The sequence below is a fragment of the Hypanus sabinus genome, chromosome 6, assembly GCF_030144855.1.
Source record: "Hypanus sabinus isolate sHypSab1 chromosome 6, sHypSab1.hap1, whole genome shotgun sequence".
NCBI lineage: Eukaryota > Metazoa > Chordata > Chondrichthyes > Myliobatiformes > Dasyatidae > Hypanus > Hypanus sabinus.
In genome coordinates this window covers 47,986,095-48,008,686 of record NC_082711.1, presented here as the reverse complement: position 1 = coordinate 48,008,686, position 22,592 = coordinate 47,986,095, and the positions used below count along the sequence as shown (strand labels likewise).

At 42.5% G+C, this 22,592-nt stretch overlaps 1 protein-coding gene across 1 annotated transcript in view; it reads left to right on the top strand.

The window, feature by feature from the left end:
• The window catches only part of gpr158a (G protein-coupled receptor 158a), a 576,558-nt gene that overhangs the window by 115,827 nt on the left and 438,139 nt on the right, over positions 1-22,592 (top strand). Inside the window, exon 2 of the mRNA XM_059972060.1 lies at positions 16,004-16,109. Within this exon, the coding sequence (XP_059828043.1) occupies positions 16,004-16,109 (106 nt within the window). The remainder of the gene's footprint in view (positions 1-16,003; positions 16,110-22,592) is intronic.

The following is a 22,592-nucleotide window of genomic DNA, read 5'->3' as shown; positions in this document are numbered from 1 at the left end:
TTGAAGAGTGGAGTGACATTTGCAATTTTCCAGTCTTCCAGAACCATTCTAGAATCTAGTGATTCTTGAAAGATCATTACTAATACCTCTTCAGCCATCACTTTCAGAACTCTGGGGTGTACACCATCTGGTCCAGGTGACTTATCTCCATTCAGACCATTGAGCCCTTGGACATTACTTCACTTTTTAAAAGTATAGTATTTCTGTTTCTTGTGCAATTTTAATCTATTCAATATATGTGTACTGTAGTTGATTTATTATTATTATTATTTTATTTTGTGTTTTTTTCTTTCTATATTATGCATTGCTAAGTTAAGAAATTTCAAGTCACTTTCCGATGATAATAAACCTGATTCTGATTTCAGTTTCCCAAGAACCTTCTCTCTCATTATGTTAACTTCACACACTTCAAACCCCCTGACACCTGTAAATTCCATCATACTGCTAATGTCTTCCACAGCGAAGATCGATGCAAAATACTTATTAATTTTGCCTGCCATTTCATTGTCCCCCATTACTATCTCTCCAGCATTGTTTTCCAGAGGTCCAATATCCATTCTTGCCCGTCGGGCAGCATCCGTGGAAATGAGCAGTCAATGTTTTGGGCCAAGACCCTTCGTCAGGGCTGAAGAGGGAGAGGATGGTGGGAAGGAAAAGGCTGGTAGTTGCCAGGTGAAAAACCAATCAGAGGAAAGATCAAGGGGTGGGGAAGTGGAAGCAGGGAGGAGACTTTCAGGAAAGGTGAAGAAGGAATGAAAGGGGAAAGCACTATGGGTGGTAGAAGGAGGGGAACCATGAGGGAGGTGATAGGCAGCTAGAGGAGGAGGCAGAGAGAAAGTGGGATGGGGAAAGGGAGAGGGAGGGAATTACCAGAAGTTGGAGAATTCAATGTTCATGCCAAGGGTCTGGAGACTACCCAGACAGTATATGAGGTGTTGCTTCTCCAACTTGAGTTTGGCCTCATCATGGCAGTAGAGGAGGCCATGTATGGACATATCTGAATGGGAATGTGAAGCAGAGTTGAAATGGGTGGCAACTGGGAGATCCTGTCTGTTGTGGCAGATGGAGCGGAAGTGCTTGACGAAGTGGTCCCCCAATCTGCGTCGGGTCTCGCCGATGTTGAGGAGGCCACACCGGGAGATGCAGCGGAGATGGAGGAACTGGGAATAGGGAACAGCATTTTTGCATTTGGCAGGTTGGGAAGAGGTATAGTCGAGGTAGTTACGAAAGTCAGTGGGTTTATAGAAGATGTCAGTGGTCAGTCTGTCTCCAGAGATGGAGATCGAGAGATCGGGAAAAGGGAGAGAAGTGTCCGAGATGGATCCGCCACATCTACTCCAAGGATGAGGCTTTCCATTCCAGGATATCTCAAATGTCCTCTTTCTTTAACCATATAACAATCACAGCACGGAAACAGGCCATCTTGGCCCTCCTAGTCCATGCCGAACTCTTAATCTCACCTAGTCCCACCTATCCGCACTCAGCCCATAACCCTCCACTCCTTTCCTGTCCATATACCTATCCAATTTTACCTTAAATGACACAACTGAACTGGCCTCTACTACTTCTACAAGAAGCTCATTCCACACAGCTATCACTCTCTGAGTAAAAAAATACCCCCTCGTGTTTCCCTTAAACTTCTGCCCCCTAACTCTCAAATCATGTCCTCTCGTTTGAATCTCCCCTACTCTCAATGGAAACAGCCTATTCACGTCAACTCTATCTATCCCTCTCAAAATTTTAAATACCTTGATCAAATCCCCCCTCAACCTTCTACACTCCAATGAATAGAGACCTAACTTGTTCAACCTTTCTCTGTAACTTAAGTGCTGAAACCCAGGTAACATCCTAGTAAATCGTCTCTGCACTCTCTCTAATTTATTGATATCTTTCCTATAATTCGGTGACTAGAACTGTACACAATATTCCAAATTTGGCCTTACCAATGCCTTGTACAATTTTAACATTAAGGATTAAGGATTTAAGGATTGTGGTTTCCCTTCTGCCGTCATCAATGATGCCCTCACCTGCATCTCCTCCATTTCCCGCACTTCGGCCCTCACCCATCCTCCTGTCACAACAACAGGGACCATGTCCCCCTTGTCTTCACCTACCTCCCCACCAGCCTCCGGATTTAGCATATTATCTTCCACAACTTCCGCCACCTTCAACAGGACCCCATCACTATGCACATCTTTCCCTCTCTACCACTCTCCGCTTTTCACAGGGATCATTCCCTCTGCAACTGCCTGGTCCACACGTCCCTCTCCACAAATCTCCCACCTGGTACTTATCCCTGCAAGCGTAAGTGCTACACCTGTCCCTACACCTTCTCTCTTACCACCATTCAGGGCCCCAAACCGTCCTTCCAGGTGAGGCAACACTTCACTCATGAGTCTGTTGGGGTCACCTATTGCATCTGGTGCTCCCGGTGCGGCCTCATCTATATCGGTGAGACCCGACGCAAATTGGGGGACCACTTCATTGAGCACCTCTGCTCCATCTGCCACAACAGACAGGATCTCCCGGTTGCCACCCACTTCAACACTGCTTCACATTCCCATGATGAGGCCAAACTCAGGTTGGAGGAGCAACACTTCATATACCATCTGGGTATTCTCCTGCCCCTTGACATGAACATTGAATTCTCCAACTTCTGGTAATTCCCTCCCTCTCCCTTCCCCCATCCCAGTTTCACTCTGCCTCCTCCTCCAGCTGCCTATCAACTCTCTCATGTTTCTGCCAGTGCTTTCCCCTTGCATTCCTTCTTCACCTTTCCTGCCCATCTCCTCCCCCACCCTTTGATCTTGCCTCTTACTGGTTTTTTACCTGGCACCTACCAGCCTTCTCCTTCCCACCCTCCCCCCACCTTCTTTATAGGGCCCCTGCCCCCTCCCTCTTCAGTCATGACAAAGGGTCTTGGCCCGAGACGTTAACAGTTGGTTTCCATGAATACTGCCTGACCTACTGAGTTACTCCAGTTTGTTGTACGTGCTGCTTTGACCACAGCATCTGCAGTGTACTTTATGTCCACTCTTGCCTTCCTTTAACACTTCATGCATGGAAAGAAACTTTGGTATCTTTGTAATATTATTGGCTAGCTTACTTATTTGTTATTACTTGTTGAATCCCTACAGAATGTGTGGCTGAACAATTGGAGCAAGGAGCAGGGATTCAGATTTCTAGATAATTGGGACCTCTTCTGGGGCAGGTGTGACCTTTAAAAAAGGGATGGGTTGCACTTGAATCCAAGGGAGACCAATATTCTTGCAGGCAGGTTCACTAGAGCTATTGGGAGTGGTTTAAACTAATATGGCAGAGTCTTATAGATTCTTGATTGGTCAGAGCATGAAGGATATGGGAGAAGGCAGGAGATTTGGACTGAGGGGTAAACTGGATCATCCATGAAGTAATAGTGGAGCAGACTGGATGGGCCAAATGGCCTTATTCTGCTACTATATCTTACACACATATGTCCTCAATGCAGGTAGGCTGTTGCTGTTGCTGGTTGGAAAGTTTTTTCCCATTGCAGAAGCCTCCTGTCTACTGTAGTGCAGTTTACACACTACACAGTGATGCAGCATGGTAGAAAGCTCTCCATGGAAAGTTATGAGTACAGATGTGCATACTCCACCTTGCTTTATCCTCCTCCGGAAGCAGAGGCATTGATGAGCAGGATGTGTTTTAGGACCATGAGGGTTTGAGTGAGATGTATGCTCCCAGGAGTTGGAAACTGCTTACAGCTTCCATTGCTCTGCCGCCAATGTGAAGAGAGCTGTGAATGGAGCAAGTTCTCCTGAAGTTGGTAGGCATCACCTTTGTCTTCTTGACATTGAGGAGAAGGTTAATTGCCTAGCACCAGGCTTTGAGCTTCTTCCACCTCCTCTCTGTACCCATCTTATGGTTGTTGGTGATGAGCCACACGTCAAGGAGAAGGAGGTGGAAGATTTGATTAAGCTTTTTGAGGAAGTAACTAAGAATGAATGCAGGGCAGTAGATGTTCTCTGTATTGACTTTGGTAAGGCATTTAACAGTGTCCCACTTCACCTGCTAGTCCAGAATGTTAAGGAACATGGGATTCAATGTGAGCTCACCAGATGGATCCGAAATTGACTTTGAGATAGAAAGTAGAGTGAAGAAGCAGATGCTTTTCTGATTGGAAGTCTGAAATCATGAAGCATGAATGATATAACATGAATCGATGCTAGTGCTCTTGTTGTTGTGATATAAATGATAAATTTAGGCTTGGATGTGTATGCAGGAGATATGATCAGCAATGTTCCCTCGGTGGGGGGGCGGTGTGTGAGCATGCATGCACCGCAAAGGAATTTAAACTATGCGCAAAAGCTTGTCACCCTCTACCTCATTGGCACCTTAAATATATTTCACGATTGTACACAATCTCATTTCCTTTCCAGTTTCTGATGCAAATGATGTTGACAATGTGGAGTTTGCAAATGATTCGTCTGCAGATTTTAGAACTGGCTTATGTATACTATTTTTATGTAATTATAGATTCACTATGTCAAATTCCAAAGAAGCAAAGGGCATGAGGCACAAAGAGCTGCTAGTTCATTTAAAGCAGAATGGCTTAATGACCATTTCAAACAACTTTAATAGCATGTGAAAAGAATGATATTATTACATGCTGTCCAATAGTAATGAGAAATAAGACTGATTGATGTATGTTATTTTATTTCTTTTAACAATGAACAACATTGGTATTCGGTAGTTTATTATTCTTAGAATAGTTTCCAGTTTACTTTTACTTAAAAATTCAGTGCACACATGTTGTGGGCAAAAATGTTACAGCACATGATTTTTGCGTACACTGGTCATTACAAATTTAAGGGACCTTTGTCGATCTGTAAATGTTTGGATACATAAAAGTTAACGGTGTAAATACTGAGGAAAACCCAAAGCTACAGCAGGATATAGATCAGATGAAATATTGGTCAGACCATTGGCAGATGAAATTTAATCTCAAGAAGTGTGAGGTTATGCATTTTGGGAAGTCAGGCACTTGTAGGACATATGCCGTTAAGTAATACAGCACTGAGGAATATTGATAAGTTGAAAGGTGTCCAAGTCTAAAGCTCCCTGTAAATGACAGCACAAGTAGGTAGAGGGAAAATGGAACATTTTCTTTCATAGTTTCTTGTATAGAACATAAAAGATGTGATATTATGTTGTAATTTTATAGAACTGTTATTCAACTGAGCTTATTGTGTACAGTTCTGGTTGCCACATTTAAAGAAAGATATAGTAGTTGTGTGTTGACAATTTGTCAAGATATTGCATTGATTCAAGAATTTTAGCTGGAGGAGAGATTGCACAGGCTGGTCATGTTTCCCTTGGAGTAAAGGAGGCTGAGGCAGTACTTTTTCCTATGAGAGGAGTAACAAATACAAAAGGGTATAGGTTTAAGAGGAAGGACATTCCAATACGCCTCTGCTACCTATGGCATGTAAAATTTTCCCAACACTGAGAGCCAGTCTTTCCTCATCTTGCTATTATTTACCTACTCTCTTTCCTGACCCTGTATCTCTCAATGTGGCCAGAATGTTCCATGTAATTTTGAGTAAACTGTGGAGCCATCTCCTTGCCTTCCATGTGTTGTGGAGTGTTGCTTGGCAAATCTTACGTGTCTGAATCCCAGTAATATACAAATTGCAATTAGCTGATTCAATTCATAGAAACATAGAAAATAGGTGCAGGAGTAGGTCATTCGGCCCTTTGAGCCTGCACCGCCATTCAGTATGATCATGGCTGATCATCCAACTCAGAACCCTGTACCTGCTTTCCCTCCATACCCCCGAACCCTTTAGCCACAAGGGCCATATCTTTCTTCCTCTTAAATATAGCCAATGAACCGGCCTCAACTGTTTCCTGTAGCAGAGAATTCCACAGATTCACCACTCTCTGTGTGAAGAAGTTTTTCCTCATCTCGGTCGTAAAAGGCTTCCCCTTTATCCTTAAACTGTGACCCCTCATTCTGGACTTCCCCAACATCGGAAACAATCTTCCTGCATCTAGCCTGTCCAATCCCTTTAGAATTTTATACGTTTCAATAAGAACCCCCCCTCAATCTTCTAAATTCCAGTGAGTATAAGCCTAGATCAGGGGTCAGCAACCTTTACCACTGAAAGAGCCACTTGGACCCATTTCCCACAGAAAAGAAAACACTGGGAGCCGCAAAACCCGTTTGACATTTAAAATGAAATAACACTGCATACAACGTTTTGTTTTGCCTTTATGCTATGTATAAACAAACTATAATGTGTTGCATTTATGAAATTGATGAACTCCTGCAGAGAAAACGAAATTACATTTCTGCATGCAACAAAAACATTTTGAACTCCGAAAAAAAGACGTTGGGTTGAAAGTTACTTTTAAGTAAAATACTCAATGTCTATTTGAGTCCTTCTTGTATTTATGAAAAACGCCGAACTTAAATTTTCCGCCAGCAGCAAACCAAAAATAACATCAGCCAGCTGTCAGCCTGAAAAATAAAAGGACTATTTCACTGAACAATGAAAAAATATGAATATACATAAAATAATAGGCAATTAAAATATTTATCATACTTGGTTAATGGGATTTCTGCTCCTGGACCTCAGCGCACAGCATCTGCACATCAGGGCTGTATGACGTCACCTTCATCTTTACACAGGATCGCAAGCTGTCATCTGTGAGGCGTGCGCGATGTTTGTTTTTAATAAAGTTCATGTTGGAGAACACCTGCTCACTTACATATGTGGATCCAAAGATCGACAGGACTCAAAGCGCATACTTTTTAATGTTTACATAAATGTCGGGCATAGCATTCCATGTTTCGAACACAAGTTTGTCCGGTTTTGGAAGGTTTTCAATATCACTCCATTTGTGTTTCTGAGCAAGAACGGCCTTCTGACGGGCAACATCTTCAAGGTCTGCTGTCAAGCGTCTAAACTTGGACACCCATATGTCTTTGTCGGCTATGTCGGCCAGTTCCATCTCAAGATCAGGTTGACTCACACCTGCCAATGCAGTCGTATTCAGTAGGGAAGGATCGATGCTTAAGGGAGTGACCGGGAAGGATAATGTGTTTTTTTCCTCTCTGAACTCACAGAAGCGTTTCCCAAACGATGTTTGCATTGCGATGATTGCAGAATGTAAATACTCCGAAATTATCATGTCGTGACCTTGTTTGAACTCTCTCAAATTGGGGAAGTGAGACAAAGTGCCTTTCTGTAAATCTCTGGCAAGCAACGTCAACTTGCGCTCGAATGCCAAAACATCCTCCAACATGTGCAGGGCTGTGCGTCCTTTCCCCTGAAGAGCTGTGTTCAGCGTGTTCAGGTGCGCTGTCATGTCTACCATGAAGTGTAGCTTTTCCAGCCACTCTGGCTGTTCCAGCTCAGGAAAGGTGAGCCCTTTGCTGCCCAGGAAAGTTTTCACTTCTTCCAGACACGCGACAAAGCGTTTCAGCACCTTCCGTCTGGACAGCCAGCGATAAAAACACGTTGTAGCGGTGTCAGTAAACTGCAGTCAAAGATAGCTTTATTCGAACTAAACAGCCTTGCTTTTAAGCCTCCCTCAACCCAGCCCCCATGGACGCAGATGCTGCAAAAGACGCGTACTCACAAACCCCCGTAGGCTATCTCCCTTAGCCGGAATGCTGGCTAATTGTGAGCCGTTTCGGATGTGCCAGCCACACTTAGATTGTACAAGATCACCATAATCTTCAAATTTAGAATTACATTTCAAAAGCTAACAAACTAACATAAAATACATTTTAATTAAATACTGACCAATTATTTCCCAAAGCCACAGGGAGCCGCAGCACAGAGGTGAAAGAGCCACAAATGGCTCGGGAGCCGCAGGTTGCCGACCCCCGGCCTAGATGATCAAGTCTTTCTTCATATGAAAGTCCTGCCATCCTAGGAATCAATCTAGTGAACCTTCTCTGTACCCCCTCTATGGCAAGAATGTCAATTCTGAATAGGAACAATTTAGAACTGTTGAATCTTCTTCCTCTAGCAGAAAAACTCAAACTGGAGATTAAAACATTAAAGGCCTTTAATAAAAACATTATTTTCCTTTCCTTTTAATCATTCTTCTTTCTACACTTGATCTGATTCTTATTCACAGCCCTTCTCTACCAGTCATTTGTATCATTCTCAGGTCTTAAATCTCATTGGCACCAAGGTTGCACAATTGACCTTGATGTTCACCTAGGTTTCAGATGTTCAAATGCCCTTGGCAGACTGTTGTCAATTCAGTCTTTTAACATGTTACACCATGAATGTGAAGGATGCAGAGAAAGAATTAATGGTATTTGTCCCACTCTTGCAAGATTCGGCCTATTGTTATCTAATATAAACTGATAATAATAAATTACAGCTTTTCACAGCATAGAAAAAACTTTGTGACATTGATTATTGTTTTTTTTGAGGTAAGATTGAGTGATACTGTATTTGTCTCTGAGCATATAAATTTATTTGACAGAAATATGGAATTATTATTCTGAAGTGCTTTAGGATAGCCTGAGCGGTGATTCAGTGAATACCAGATGAACTGACTGCTTTGAAAGGTAGTCAGTCAATAGTGTGACAGCTGAATTTACTGAAGCACGTTATGTGCTATGTTGTTCAAATATATTATTTTTTAAATCCTTACTAATCTTATTTCAAATGAATTTTAGGTTGGATTTGTGAACTAATAAATATGTTGGTTTATCCCGTGTGCTGATGATTTATAGGCACTTTGAAGTCTCTTAACATATGGGGGCACTTCTCCTTCCATGTACCTTACCTCCTTTGCAAACTGCGCTAATATTAAAAAGACTAATATGAACATTGGGGATTGCATTTACTCTACTACTTAAATTAGCTCAATACAAAGTTGACATGGAGGAATACATTTTATTATTATGAAACATTTAAACCCTTAAAGTACTAAAAAAATATAGAATATTTGTCATTTATACCAATTCCTGTCTGTTTGTTTTGAGGATGCTGTAGAAGTTGTGTCATGTAAAAAGATATAACTAAGTAATTGAAAGCTGAAATGATTTTTTATAAACCTGTGAAAGAGGAAGGTAAAGGGAGGAATTGCATTTATTTTTTGGGTGACGATCTCTTCTGATATCTAGTATTGGTAATGATGGCTGGCTCACTGAGTGGTGCTTAGAATTGTGATTGCTTCTGCACATTTTTCCCTCTGATGAACAAAGGCAGGGATGGTTCCTCAGATGGTGCAAGCACAAGGAAAGATATTTTCTTACTGGCAAGGTGCATTTATAAAGACATATTCTGTTAAACTGTAGTAGACATAAACTAAAATGCAAGCATCATCAATATAACTACAGCATAGAGAACTGTGGGAAGTGAAACTAGACAGATGGAATCAAGACCTTTATGAAAATGAATTGTCTGTATTTATGATCTCCTGGTGTAGACAAGGAAAATATATATAAAAGAATAAAATAGGCTGCAAGGCTACAACCCTGGAAAATAAATTGAAAAAATAACCAGGAGCAGTTTAATATTCCTATCAGAACCTGGAAATTAAATTATTACTAACAATATAATTTTAGTTGCTCATACATCACAAAAATAAAATCTATAAAGTATTTTATACTTTTAAAATCAATGCACATACTTTGTTATCTTAGAGCTTTCATCAAATAGATGAAAAAACTCATAGTGACATTGAATGTGAAGTTATCTGACAAGTGTTTGACAGGTACAGTATTGAATTAACCAATCAGTCTGCATTCTGGAAGATAACAAATGGCCCTGGGTGAATTTCAAGGATTTGGGTGCAAACATTCAGTTGTCTGAATAGCACGATAGGGTTATTGCAGTAAGTCTCCTGTGATCTATTGTATATGCTGATGTTCTTATGACAAATTCAAAGACAAGTTTGGCTATTTCTCACTATTATTGGTCCATTTGGAGGAGTTGAGTTAGTCAGGACTGGTGAGTATATCAAGATTATTAAACAGGTTAAAGACATTAGAGCAAGTTGGTTTTCAAGTACAGGAAGAATTGTTGAGAAATTGAGATTTTTAGGACAATTTTAGGGGACTGAGTTGTATTCACAGCCCAACTGTATGAAATGACAAATAAAATAAGATTACTTAAATTTAATTACAGAGAAAATAGCACACTAAATATTGAAGCGTTGACCTATTTAAGTGGAGTACCCTCATATTCTATTGCCTGGAAATGAAATGAGTTCAGCAATATATTCACTGTATAATGAGAATGATTTTAATTGTAGCCTCCCAGAATAAATGGTCTGTAACATCTGAAAATTATAGTATACTTGAGCATGGAACAAATACTAAAGTACTCAGATATCTTACCTTAATTGTACTGATATCTGATCTTTGTCACGATGAAACTTTAAATCGATGTTCCGATTCCCTCTCTTGTTCGGACAAAAGGCCACTTTCACCACGTCAATGATGTTGCCGAGATTCGTGCTAACTAACGTGCCTACCTGGGCAATGTTTTGTTTAGCTGCGACATGACATGCGGAATCTTGTATTCAATGCAGAGGAGGCTTTACTCAAAAGCAGAGTAGTGCAGGTGATTTAACAGTGAACAATAACTTTAACAATAGATCACAAAATAAACTGTGAATGGCCACAGAACAAGAGAGCCCAGAAACTAAATACAACATTCAACAAGGCAAATCTTAGGCAGGGGGAGTGAATACTACAAGCAAGTGTTTGAGACCGGCTGGTCAATGATTGAACATGGACTGTGGATGAGCAGTCTGCAGGCTGCAGGTGATGAGTCTGGATCAAGTGGCAGGTGAATCCTATTAGCTAAGTGGAAACTGCGAGGTGCCTTCCTGTGCAGGCCTGATATGGCCCTCCACACCACCCACCCCCTCCTCCAGTCAACCCCCAATGGACCAGAATGATCAGGATAGGTCCTATGGTCCTGTGGTGCTCCTTGATGATCAATGAATCTAAGATGTAACTGGACAGCATTTAACACCTCTTCCGCCAGGCTGTATTCCTTCACGATTGACCAGGTGCTGCAAACCCCATTGACAGTGACGTGAATCCATCAAACATTGAACTGTGTACACTGGACCACCTTCCACCATCTGAGGTGCTGGCTCAGGTAGATTAAGTGGTCCACAGACAATGTCTAGGTGGTCCATAGTTTCTGCTTAGTCTACAGTAGCCAATGCAGGGAGGAAGATCCCCATCTTTCTTTTTGACAAAGCAGAATCCTGCACCAGCTGGGGACTGGGACAGGCGAAATGAAGCCATGCTGTAGCACTTCGGCAATGTAATCATTGATGGCTTGGGTCTCCGGAAGAGAGAGGGAGAACAGGAGGACTCAGGGAGGGCTAATCCCCAGGAGGAGGTTGATCGCACTGTCATGTAGTCTATGAGGTGGCAGGGTGTTAGCTTCCTTGTTACTAAAGGCAACGCTAAGTCATGATATTCCCATGAGGTTCGGTGAGGTCGAGGGTGTTCTCCATCTCCATGGATTTATGTGGTTGTCTCAACTGAAGATGCAGACAGTTGGTCTGGCAGCTGGGTCTCCAACTCAGCAGTGAACCAGATGACCAGGTGAAGTGAGAGTCATGAGTGGAGAACCAGGAGTAACCCAGGATGAGATGAGTAGCCCAGACCCCGAGGGACATCTGTTGGTGGCCATGATGTTGAGGAGGTGAGAGATAGGTTTGGTAGGGAGTCCAAGCTGCACACAGAGTCTGATCCAGGAAATTGACTGCTCTGATGGAATACACCAGAGTTCGTGTAAATGTAGAGCCGAGGATGGAGGAGCACTGAGATGGCCTTGTGGTGCCATTTCCCGGCCCTATTGGGTGTTTGATGCGTAAATGTTTGGCTGCCCCACAGTAGATGCGCAAGTTGTTTCTCCAACAACACTCATACTCTAGGGGGTTAACGGAGTTCTCCTTATGGCATGGGTTCTGGGGGCATTGGTGAAGGGGATTCTGCAGACTGAAGTTGCTCTGGAAATGGAACTGGGGGTTGGCTGATGACGTGGAGTGTTGTTCCATAAGATGCTTATCAATATGGAAAGCCTGAGTGATGAGGCATTTGAGGTCGATGGGCATATCCCAGGTAGACAGCTTGTTCTCAAGCCGCGTGAGAAGCCATCATGGTAATGAGCCAGCAGGTCTTCCATATTCCAGCCGCAGATCACCAAGGGGATCCTGATCTTCATGGTGTCAGCCGGCAGAGGGCGTGAGCCTTGACTCAGGCAAAGTACCTGATACACAGCCTCCTTTCCACTTCCCAGATAGTCAAAAGCCCAGTGCATCTCAGTGGTGAAATCCTCTTATTTGTTGCAAATCGGGGAGTCATTGTCCCATTTAGAAATGGCCCGAGTCAGGGCTCGCTCAGTCAAGAGAGATATGAGGATGGGACTCTTGGCCCAATCCATAGAATACAGAGGTGCCTGGGGCTTGATGTGTAAGTGCACTAGATCAGGAGGTTGTGGCTTTGGGTTGGAGATCCATCAACACATCTGGGCATGGGAGTTCAGAGGGAGGAGGTGGACTGCCACAGAGCTGCTGCATTGAAAGTGGATGAGGGTGGCAAGCTGGTAGCCAAAGGTTTCTGGCTGCTTCTGATCGGGTATTCATGTCAACAGATGATTTCCTTTATGTGAGCATACTCTGCTGGGTCAATTGAAGGCTCGCTCATTCTGTCAGGAGATGTAGGGGAGACTTGACCCAAAAGCAGAGCAGCAGAAGCAATTCAACACTGACTGATAACTCTAATAACAGGCTATAAAATAACAAGCTTCAAGGGAACACAAAACAAGAGAGAACAGAAAGCCGAAAGACAACAGGCAACAAGGCAAACTTTAGGCAGAGAGATTGAGAGCAAGAAACAATTTGTTGAGGCCAGCTGGTTCAATGAGTGAACAAGGTCTGTGGATGAGAACTGGGGTTAACTAGGCTGCAGATGATGAGTGTAGAATGAGTGAAGTGAATCCTATTAGCTGGATGGAGACTGGTGGTTCCTGTGTGTACAGGTCTGACACTCAATGCCTTTTCTGATGAAGACAAACATGCAAGGGCCTTCTGGAGATATTGTGGAGGGAGGCAGATTAATAAAAGGAAGAAGATGAGTGAGGAGGAATGTGAGAAGGTAGAAGTGGAGCTAGCTGTTGGAGGGTGATAAGCGGGAACAGAGATGCTATAAGTACTGGGATCTGATGAGTGTGGAAAGAGATAATGGCAACATTTAGAAGAAGTAAAAACGGATGCAAGCAGAGCCAGTTGGAGAAGTGGAGGGGGGAAGGAGAGGTTGGAGAGGGCCGGGGCAGAAATGTGTGGGTGGTAGGCAGCTAGAAGGGGAAAGGGAGGGTGACAGAAATGAGTGATGCGTGTGCGTGTGATGCTATTGTGTGCATGTATGTTTGTATGTGTATGTGTGAAGAGGGAAGAAAATAAGAAGCCTGAAGGAGGATCAGAAGAAGAGAAAGTGAATGGGGGAGTGGGGAGGTACAGGGAATTGAAGGTGAGGCTTACCCCTAAACAGCAAATCACTGATTGCCTTTCCAAATACAGACAAATCCTCTCACTTGGATTCCACTCTATGAACATTCCCACCACTGCAGTTGGGTCAATCAGCCTACAGTTCCCTTGCTTGTCTTGGGAGCTTGTCTTACATAATTGCAAAAATTCATCCATCCTCCTGTCTTCTAATTCCTCACCCTTGGCTAAGGAAGATACATAAATCTTTGCTAGGGCCCCAGCAATCTCTTCCCTTGCTTCCTGCAGTATCCGAGAATATGTTTGTTCGGGTTCTGGTTTTATCCACCTTTCACACCTCAAGACCACCAACATCCCCTCTTGCATAATTTTGGCCTGCTTCAGGATATCATTGTTCTCTTCCCTGAATTCTCTTGTTTCTGTGACCTTCTCCATGGTAAATGCAGAGAGGACTTGTGGAAACTGTGTGATGGTTTCTTTCGAACCTATAGTCTTTTAACATCTTTGGACTATTTTTACTGTGCCCATGGTCTGTTTTTTTTTATCAATTATGGTATTGTTTGCACTGTTGTAACTATATGTTGTAACTTTGTGGGTTTGTGTAGGTTTTGTAGCTTTAGCTTTTGGTTTGTTGGTAGAGTTGGTCTCCTGACTTGGTGTGTCTGGGTAGTCTTGTTTTGTCTGGTGTGCTTGGAGCTCCTTTCCGGGAAACGCGCTAAGATGGTAGCACGATATTAATACGCAGCAGCCTCTCCAGACTGTGGATTTGGGGATTGCCAAACGTTATGTGGATTTTCTGGTCTAGTCTGTTTTGTCATGTGCTTTTGTGATATCATTCTGGAGGAACATTGTTTCATTTTTTAACTGCATTGCAGTTGAGGTTTCTAAATGACAATCAACCAAAATTCAATTCAATTCAATTTTTGACTTACTGGTCAATGGGCCACCTGCCACTCTTGGGGCAATGTTGAGCAGTCTGTGTCGTGGTCTGTAATATAACCATTCAATATTATTTTTAAAAATGGCCCAAACCAATCCTTGCATTTATTTTTGAAGGTGTTAGTTTGCTGAAAACATATAGAACATATTGAATAGTACAGCACATTACAGGCCCTTTGGCCCACAATACGTGCCAACCCTCAAACCCTACTTCAAATATAACCCCCACCTTAAATTCCTCCATATACCTGTCTGGTAGTCTCTTAAACTTCACTAGTGTATCTGCCTCCACCACTGACTCAGGCAGTGCATTCCACGCACCAACCGCTCTCTGAGTGAAAAACCTTCCTCTGATATCCCCCTTGAACTTCCCACCCCTTACCTTAAAGCCATGTCCTCTTGTACTGAGCAGTGGTGCCCTGGGGAAGAGGCGCTGGCTGTCCATTCTGTCTATTCCTCTTAATATCTTGTATACCTCTATCATGTCTCCTCTCATCCTCCTTCTCTCCAAAGAGTAAAGCCCTAGCTCCCTTAAACTCTGATCATAGTCCATAACCTCTAAACCAGGCAGGTTTACCTGAGGATACCTGAATGAACCAATTTCTTATCATGTGACATTGCAGTGCAAAATATACCCTAAAAATGCACGAGAGCATACAATATGTATTTAATTTCAACTTAATATCTTGGTCTATATCAGTCATCCATCTGTAATATTAGCTTATGTTCTTATTTTCCTTACTTTTTACTAATGAAGATTTGAGGACAAACCAAACCTGACCTATGAACTTCTGCTCTGCATTTCACACCTTGCACATTCTTCTGTCCAGGTTTTAGTCACTGTTCTCACTCTATCTATTTCCAGATTCATTGACCAAATAATCCCATTTACAGTTTATCCCAGCCTCAGCCTGCACCTTTCCAAACTTTTATCCTTTTTGTTTTAGTTCTGAGAAGTGGTCTTTGTTTAAAATTCAAAGCAAATTTATTACCATGGTATGTTAATGCTACCATATATTATGTTAAGTTTCTTTATAGAAAAAGAAGAAATACAATAGAATTTACAAAAAAAATGATACATCCTGTCCAATGGTAGTAATGCAAAGAGGGATTGTGGGGGTCTTTGATAATGGATGCTGCTTTCTTATGGCAGTGCTCCATGTAATTGCACTCAATGGTAGGGAGGGCTTTGCCCGTAACATACTGGGCTTTATCTTTTACTTTCTGTGCCCTTTTCTATTACTGGGCAGTAGTGTTTCCATGCCGGTTTGTGGTGCAACCAGATGGGACTGTTTCCACTGTGCATCTATAGTAGCTGTCAAAGTATCTGGTGGCATGTTGAATCTATACAAGCTTATAAGAAAGTAGATGTGTTGTTGTGCTTCTTTGTGATGACATGTGCTGGTCCAGGACAGATTGTTTGATAAGTTAACTTAAGCTGGAAACTTTGACTCTCTTTCTCTTCACTCAGATGTGGTCCGAACTAAAAGTATTTCCAACATTTTCAGTTTTTGTTTTCATCTTAATTGGTTAGTTGCTAAATAATTGGCAAATCTAATGCTTGGTATTTTTCTTCCAGGGGTGTGGTTAGAGTTGACATTAATCTACAGAATGTGGACATTGACCAGTGTTCAGCTGAAGGATGGTTTGGAGGGACACACAAGTGCAGACTAAATAGCACGAAGGTAAAGCCAAACATATTCATTGAAATGTGACATGGTTTGTCAGTCTGAGTGCAAGAGCTATTTGTGTGTGTCTACATATATATATATATAGTTTTAAATATGTACTGACTATGTTTACACATCAAATGTGCTTTCATTGTTATTGTCTAATTAAAACCCTGCTTAATGGTTCTGTCTTTTCAAGATTTTTTGCTGCTGCTCAACTGTAATATAATACCAAAATAATATTCGTTTGTGGCTATACTGGTAATTATTAGAGCATAATAATATTAATGTCTGATGTTTTTGCACTGGATGGCTGGTTTTTGGAACTAGCATTATATTATGAAGGGCTTCACAGGTTACGGGGAATGTGTATGGTGATAAAGGGATTTCAGGTCTTACCCTCAGTGGAACTGCAGCAGATATACATGCAGTGGTATGTTTGGGCACCTCTGGTCAAAATTTCTGTTACTGTGAATAGCTCAGCAAGTAAAAGATGACCTGATTTCCAAAAGGCATAAAGTTAGAGATGACACATTACATTGCTATTTTAAGCAAGATTACTTTTTTTATTTCCATCTTTTACAGTTTCAAAATAAAAAAAGGAAAAGGCCCAAAGCAAAAGTTTGGGCACCCTGCATGGTCAGTACTTAGTAACAAATCCTTTGGCAAGTATCACAGCTTGTAAATGCTTTCTGTAGTCAGCTAAGAGTCTTTCAATTCTTGTTTGGGGGATTTTTGCCCAGTCTTCCTTGCAAAAAGCTTCTAGTTCTGTGAGATTCTTGGGCCATCTTGCATGCACTGCTCTTTTGAGGTCTATCCACAGATTTTCGATGATGTTTAGGTCAGGGGACTGTGAGGGCCATGGCAAAACATTCAGCTTGCGCCTCTTGAGGTAGTCCATTGAGGATTTTGTGATGTGTTTATGATCATTATCCTGTTGTAGAAGCCATCCTCTTTTCATCTACAGATTTTTTACAGATGGTGTGATGCTTGCTTCCAGAATTTGCTGGTATTTAATTGCATCCATTCTTCCTTCTACTAGTGAAATGTTCCCCATGCCACTGGCTGTAACACAGCCCAAAGCATGATTGGTCCACCCTTGTGCTTAATAGTTGAGCTGTTCTTTTCATGAAATTCTTCACCCTATTTTCTCATCATGGCCAAAAAGTTCTATTTTAACTTCATCAGTCCACAGGACTTGTATCCAAAATGCATCAGGCTTGTTTAGATGTTCCTTTGCAAGCTTCTGACGCTGAATTTTGTGGTGAGGACACATGAAAGGTTTTCTTCTGATGACTCTTCCATGAAGGTCATATTTGTCCAGGTGTCAATGCACAGTAGAACAGTGCACCACCACTCCAGAGTCTGCCAAATTGTCCTGAAGGTCTTTTGCAGTCAAACAGGGTTTTGATTTGCTTTACTAGCAATCCTACGAGCAGTTCTCTTGGAAAATTTTCTTGATCTTCCAGACCTCAACTTGATCTCCACCATTCCTGTTAACTGCCATTTCTTAATTACATTACGACTGAGGAAACGGCTACCTGAAAACGCTTTGCTATCTTCTTGCAGCCTTCTCCTGCCTTGTGGGCATCATTTATTTTAATTTTCAGAGTGCTGGGCAGCTGCTTAGAGGAGCCCATGGCTGCTGATTTTTGGGACGAGGTTTGAGGAGTCAGGGTATTTATAAAGCTTTGAAATTTGCATCACTTGGCCTTTCCTAACAATGACTATGAACAAGCCATAGCCCTAACAAGCTAATTAAGGCCTGAGACCTTGGTAAAACTTATCTGAGAGCACAAATCTCTTGGGGTGCCCAAACTTTTGCATAGTTCGCCTTTCCTTTTTTCACTCTAAAATTGTTCAAAACAAACTGTTTGCAACTGTAACTTACCTTGGAATGTGGCATCTGTTTATACGAGTTACTGTGGCCTGATATGCATGATTTAATGAAAATCTTTGAATTCCAAATATACAAGAGCTGATTCCAAAATAGTTTATCACTTAAATGTAAATTAAAACAGAAATTAATTCTAACTTTTGTGAGAAATGATGTCTGAAAATGATTACAAAAAAAATAGTTTGAAGGAGGAATGATGAAAGACAGATTTACTGCTTCTTGCTCTTGTCTTAGATTGTAGTCATGCTTTTTGTCTTCTGTAAAACCAGAACTGCTCTCCCTTGCTTTTGGAATCAGAAAATAATCGTTGATTTTCATTAGTTATAATGTCTTGAAAGCAAATGATGGACATGAACAATTTTTCTTCAGTTAACTTTATTCCATATAGTTTTTATGGAAAGCAGATCATTTCATGGATCTATATAGATTGACTTTATTATTAAGTTTCAGATTTTTTAAATTACTTCCTCTTTAATTCTATAGTTTCCTTGGTATATTTTGAACTCATTGACTTGCTTTGGTGCAGATGATGCATTTCCCTGTTCGTTTTGCTGTTTTGATGCACACATGACAAATAAAAATGATCTTTGCAAACTTTCTGTCTAAAAGTCATGCCCTGGATTAATAGAGTAGAACTTTGACTACTAGTCTAGTAACTTACCCACTACACATGACCTAAACTGAAGATTATTTCTGTTTTAATTTAAAATTATCAGGACTTGAAGATCTTTTCTTTTGGATGCACAACAGATAATTGTTCATTTAGCATCAAAATATACAATTGCTTTCTAAAGCATCACAACAGAAATTCCTCCATTTCCTACACTTCGGCCCTCACCCCATCCTTCTGTCACCACAACAGGGACCGTGTTCCCCTTGTGCTCACCTACCACCCCACCAGCCTCTGGATCCAGCATATTATCCTCCACAACTTTTACCACCTTCAACAGGACCCCACCACTAAGCACATCTTTCCCTCTCTACCCCTCTCCGCTTTAAGCAGGGATTGTTCCCTCTGCTTCTGCCTGGTCCACACGACCCTCCCCACAGATCTCCCACATGGTACTTATCCTTGCAAGCGTAAGTGCTACACCTATCCCTACATCTCCTCTCTTACCACCATTCAGGGCCCCAAACAGTCCTTCCAGGTGAGGCAACACTTCACTTTTGAGTCTGTTGGGGTAATCTATTGCATCCGGTGCTCCCGGTGTGGCCTCCTCTACATCAGTGAGACCCGATACAGATTGGGGGACCGCTTCATCCGCCACAACATACAGGATCTCCCGGTTGCCACCCACTTCAACTCTCCTTCACATTCCCATTTGGATATGTCTATACATGGCCTCCTCTACTGCCATGATGAGGCCAAACTCAGGATGGAGGGGCAACACCTCGTACATCATCTGGGTAGTCTCCAGCCCCTTGGCATGAACATTGAATTCTCCAAATTCCAGTAATTCCCTCCCTTTCCCTTCCCCCATCCCACTTTCACTCTGTCTCCTCTTCCAGCTGCCTATCACCTCCCTCATGGTTCCGCCTCCTTCTACTACCCATAGTGCTTTCCCCTTTCATTCCTTCTTCACCTCTCTGGCCTATCCCCCACCCCTTGATCTTTCCTCTGATTGGTTTTTCACCTGCACCTTCCCCCCCTCCCCCCACCTTCTTTATAGGGCCCCTGACCCCTCCTTCTTCAGTCCTGATGAAGGGTCTCGGCCCGAAATGTTGACTGCTCCTTTCAACGGATGCTGCCTGACCTGCTGAGTTCTTTCAGCTTTTTTGTACAACAGAAACTTACTTAGGTCTTTTTACCAATTTTCAAATGATGTGTTAACAACACATTGGAAAACTTTTTGCTATTACATCTATATTAGTTTGCTTCAGATTTATACCGGTGTCAAAATGAGGACAATGCAAGGACATCTCAGGTCTAATTGACTGCTATTATAGATTGGGAAAAAGATTCAGTAAAACAACATAGAAAATGTATATTTCCTGTCTTACAAAGAAATGCAGGACACTCTTTTTAGATTGATTTAAAACTCACTGTAAGATTGAGCTGCTAAAGACATGAGAGAGCAGCTGGACCCGACTTGACAGAATGGATTTTTACTCTAGGTTTGCTCGTGTTATGATTTATACACAACATTTATATTCAGACATATAAAATGGCATACTTTAGATATTGAACTGAGGGAATTAAATGGTTTGATACTATAGGGGAAGCTTGTTTTAGTTTTGGCTTGTTTTCAGGACTGCTGCTGGGCTCCTGGGCGCTGCTTCCCCCACAACCACTCTCCAACTATGGGTCTCTCAGGCTCTCCCATCAACTCTTGGGTTTTCAGAGTCTCCATCAACCTCTCACCCTACCTTCCCTGTACAAATCAGCCCTCCCCTTCACCTCTGACACCATCAACTCTCCTCCCCCCTCTGATCTCAGCTGCACTTCACCATTCCCTCTGACGTTCCCCTATCTGAGATGGAACGTTCCTCAGCACGGCTTTTACATTGTCCTCCTTCGCCCGCAGTCCACCCCTGCCACAATGCTGAGCTCTTCTTCCATCGCCTCCAAGCTCACTTCTTTGTCAAGCATTCTCCACCCCACACCAAAGATCCCTTCTCTTCTCTCCAGCCTGCCTCCTCTTCTTGGACATCCTGCTCTGGTTCTCTGGCTGCTTTGGATCTTGTCATCTCTAACTGCCAACAAGATATCAGTCAGCTTAACTTCAGCACTCCTGTCTCCTATTCAAACCTTACCCCAGCCCTCCACCCTATCTGCATCAATCTTAACCTTACTATCAAACCTCTATGTGAAGGAGGTGCTGTTGTAGTGTGGTGGGCTAACCCCTACCTTGATAAGGCTAGGCAGCAACTCTCAGACACCTCTACTTACTTATATCTTGAAAAGGCACTCATCCGACACCCTCAATAACTTCATTACTCTGGAGAACTCCCATCCACTGCCACCAAGCTCATAGATCCTTCCTGCTTGTTTCTACCTTCTAACCAGGATCCACAAACCTGACTGTCTGGGTAGGCCCATTGCTCCTGTCTGCTCCTGTCTCACTGAATCTGTGTCTGCATATGCTGACTCCATTCTATCTGCTTTGGTTCAGTCCCTTCTCACCTACAGTGCAACACTTCACAAGCTCTCAATCTCCTCAAAAACTTTCAATTCCCTAGCCCTAACCATCTCATTTTCACCATGGGTGTCCAGTCCCTATATGCTTCTATCCTCTATCAGGAAGGCTTTAAAGCTCTCTGCTTTTTTTGTCAACAGTTCCCCTTCACTACCACCCTCCTCCAACTGGCAACAATGGACCTCATTGTCAACAGTTTCTCCTTCAGCTCTTCTCACTTTCTCCATACTCAAGAGGAGCCATGGGCACCCACATGGGCTCCAGCTATGCCTGACTTTTTGTTGGCTACGTCATAGTTTCAAGCTTTTCACAATGATGCTCCCCAAATCTTCCTGCACCTCATTGACCAGTACTGGGGCTGCTAGCATACTGGGTTCGTCAATTTTTCCTCCAACTTTCACCCTCCTGCCCTTAAATTCACTTGGTGCAATTCTGGTATGCCTCTTTCTCCTTTTTCAATCTCTCTGTCTACATTTCTCAAGACAGACTGTTGACCAACATCTTTTATACACCTTCCAATTCTCACAGCCTTCTTGACAATATCTCTTCCCACTGTGTTTCCTGTAAAAATGCTATTCCCCTTTCTTAGTTCCTTCATCTCCAGGACATCAAAGATATCCTCCTTCTTCAAAGAATAGGGTTTCACTTCCACCACCATTGATGCTACCCTCATCTACATCTCTTCCATTTCCTGGATGTCTGCGTGCATACTAGCATCCCACTGCCTTAACAGGGAGAGAGTTTCCCTTGTCCTCACCTTCCATCCCTTGAACCTCTGCATCCAACTCATCACTCTCTGTAACTTCCACCATCTTCAATGGGTTCCTACCACCAAACACATCTTTACCTCAACCCTACTCTTCATTTTCTGCATGGTTCACTCTCTGTGATTCCCTTGTCCATTTGTCCCACACCACTCATCTCCCTCCTGGCACATAGCTCTGTATGCAACAAAAATGCTTCACCTGACCATTCACCTCCTTCCTTACCTTCATTCAGGGCCCCTAATAGTCCTTCTAGGTAAGACAACTCTTCATCTGCAGATCTGTCAGTGTCAGCTATTGTATCCGGTGTTCCAAATGCGGTCCCATTATATTGGTGAGACTCATTGTAAATTGGGGCCACTTTGTCACGAACTTCTGCTTCATCTGCCAAAAGCAGAATTTCACGTTGGCCAACCATTTAAAATCCTATCCCTATTCCCGTTCTGACATATATCAGTCCTTGGCCTTCTCCCTTGCTACAATGAGGGCTCTCTCTGGGTGAAGGAGAAACACCGTATATTCTCTTTAGGAAGCCTCCAACCTCTTGGCATGAACATTGATTTCTCCTTCTGTTAATTCTGATGTTCTCTTTACATATAGCTAGTCCTCCTTACCTTCCTCACCATTTTATTCTGGTGCATTACCCCTTCCTTTCCAATCCTGAGGAAGGGTCTTGGCCTGAAACATTCATTTCCATAAG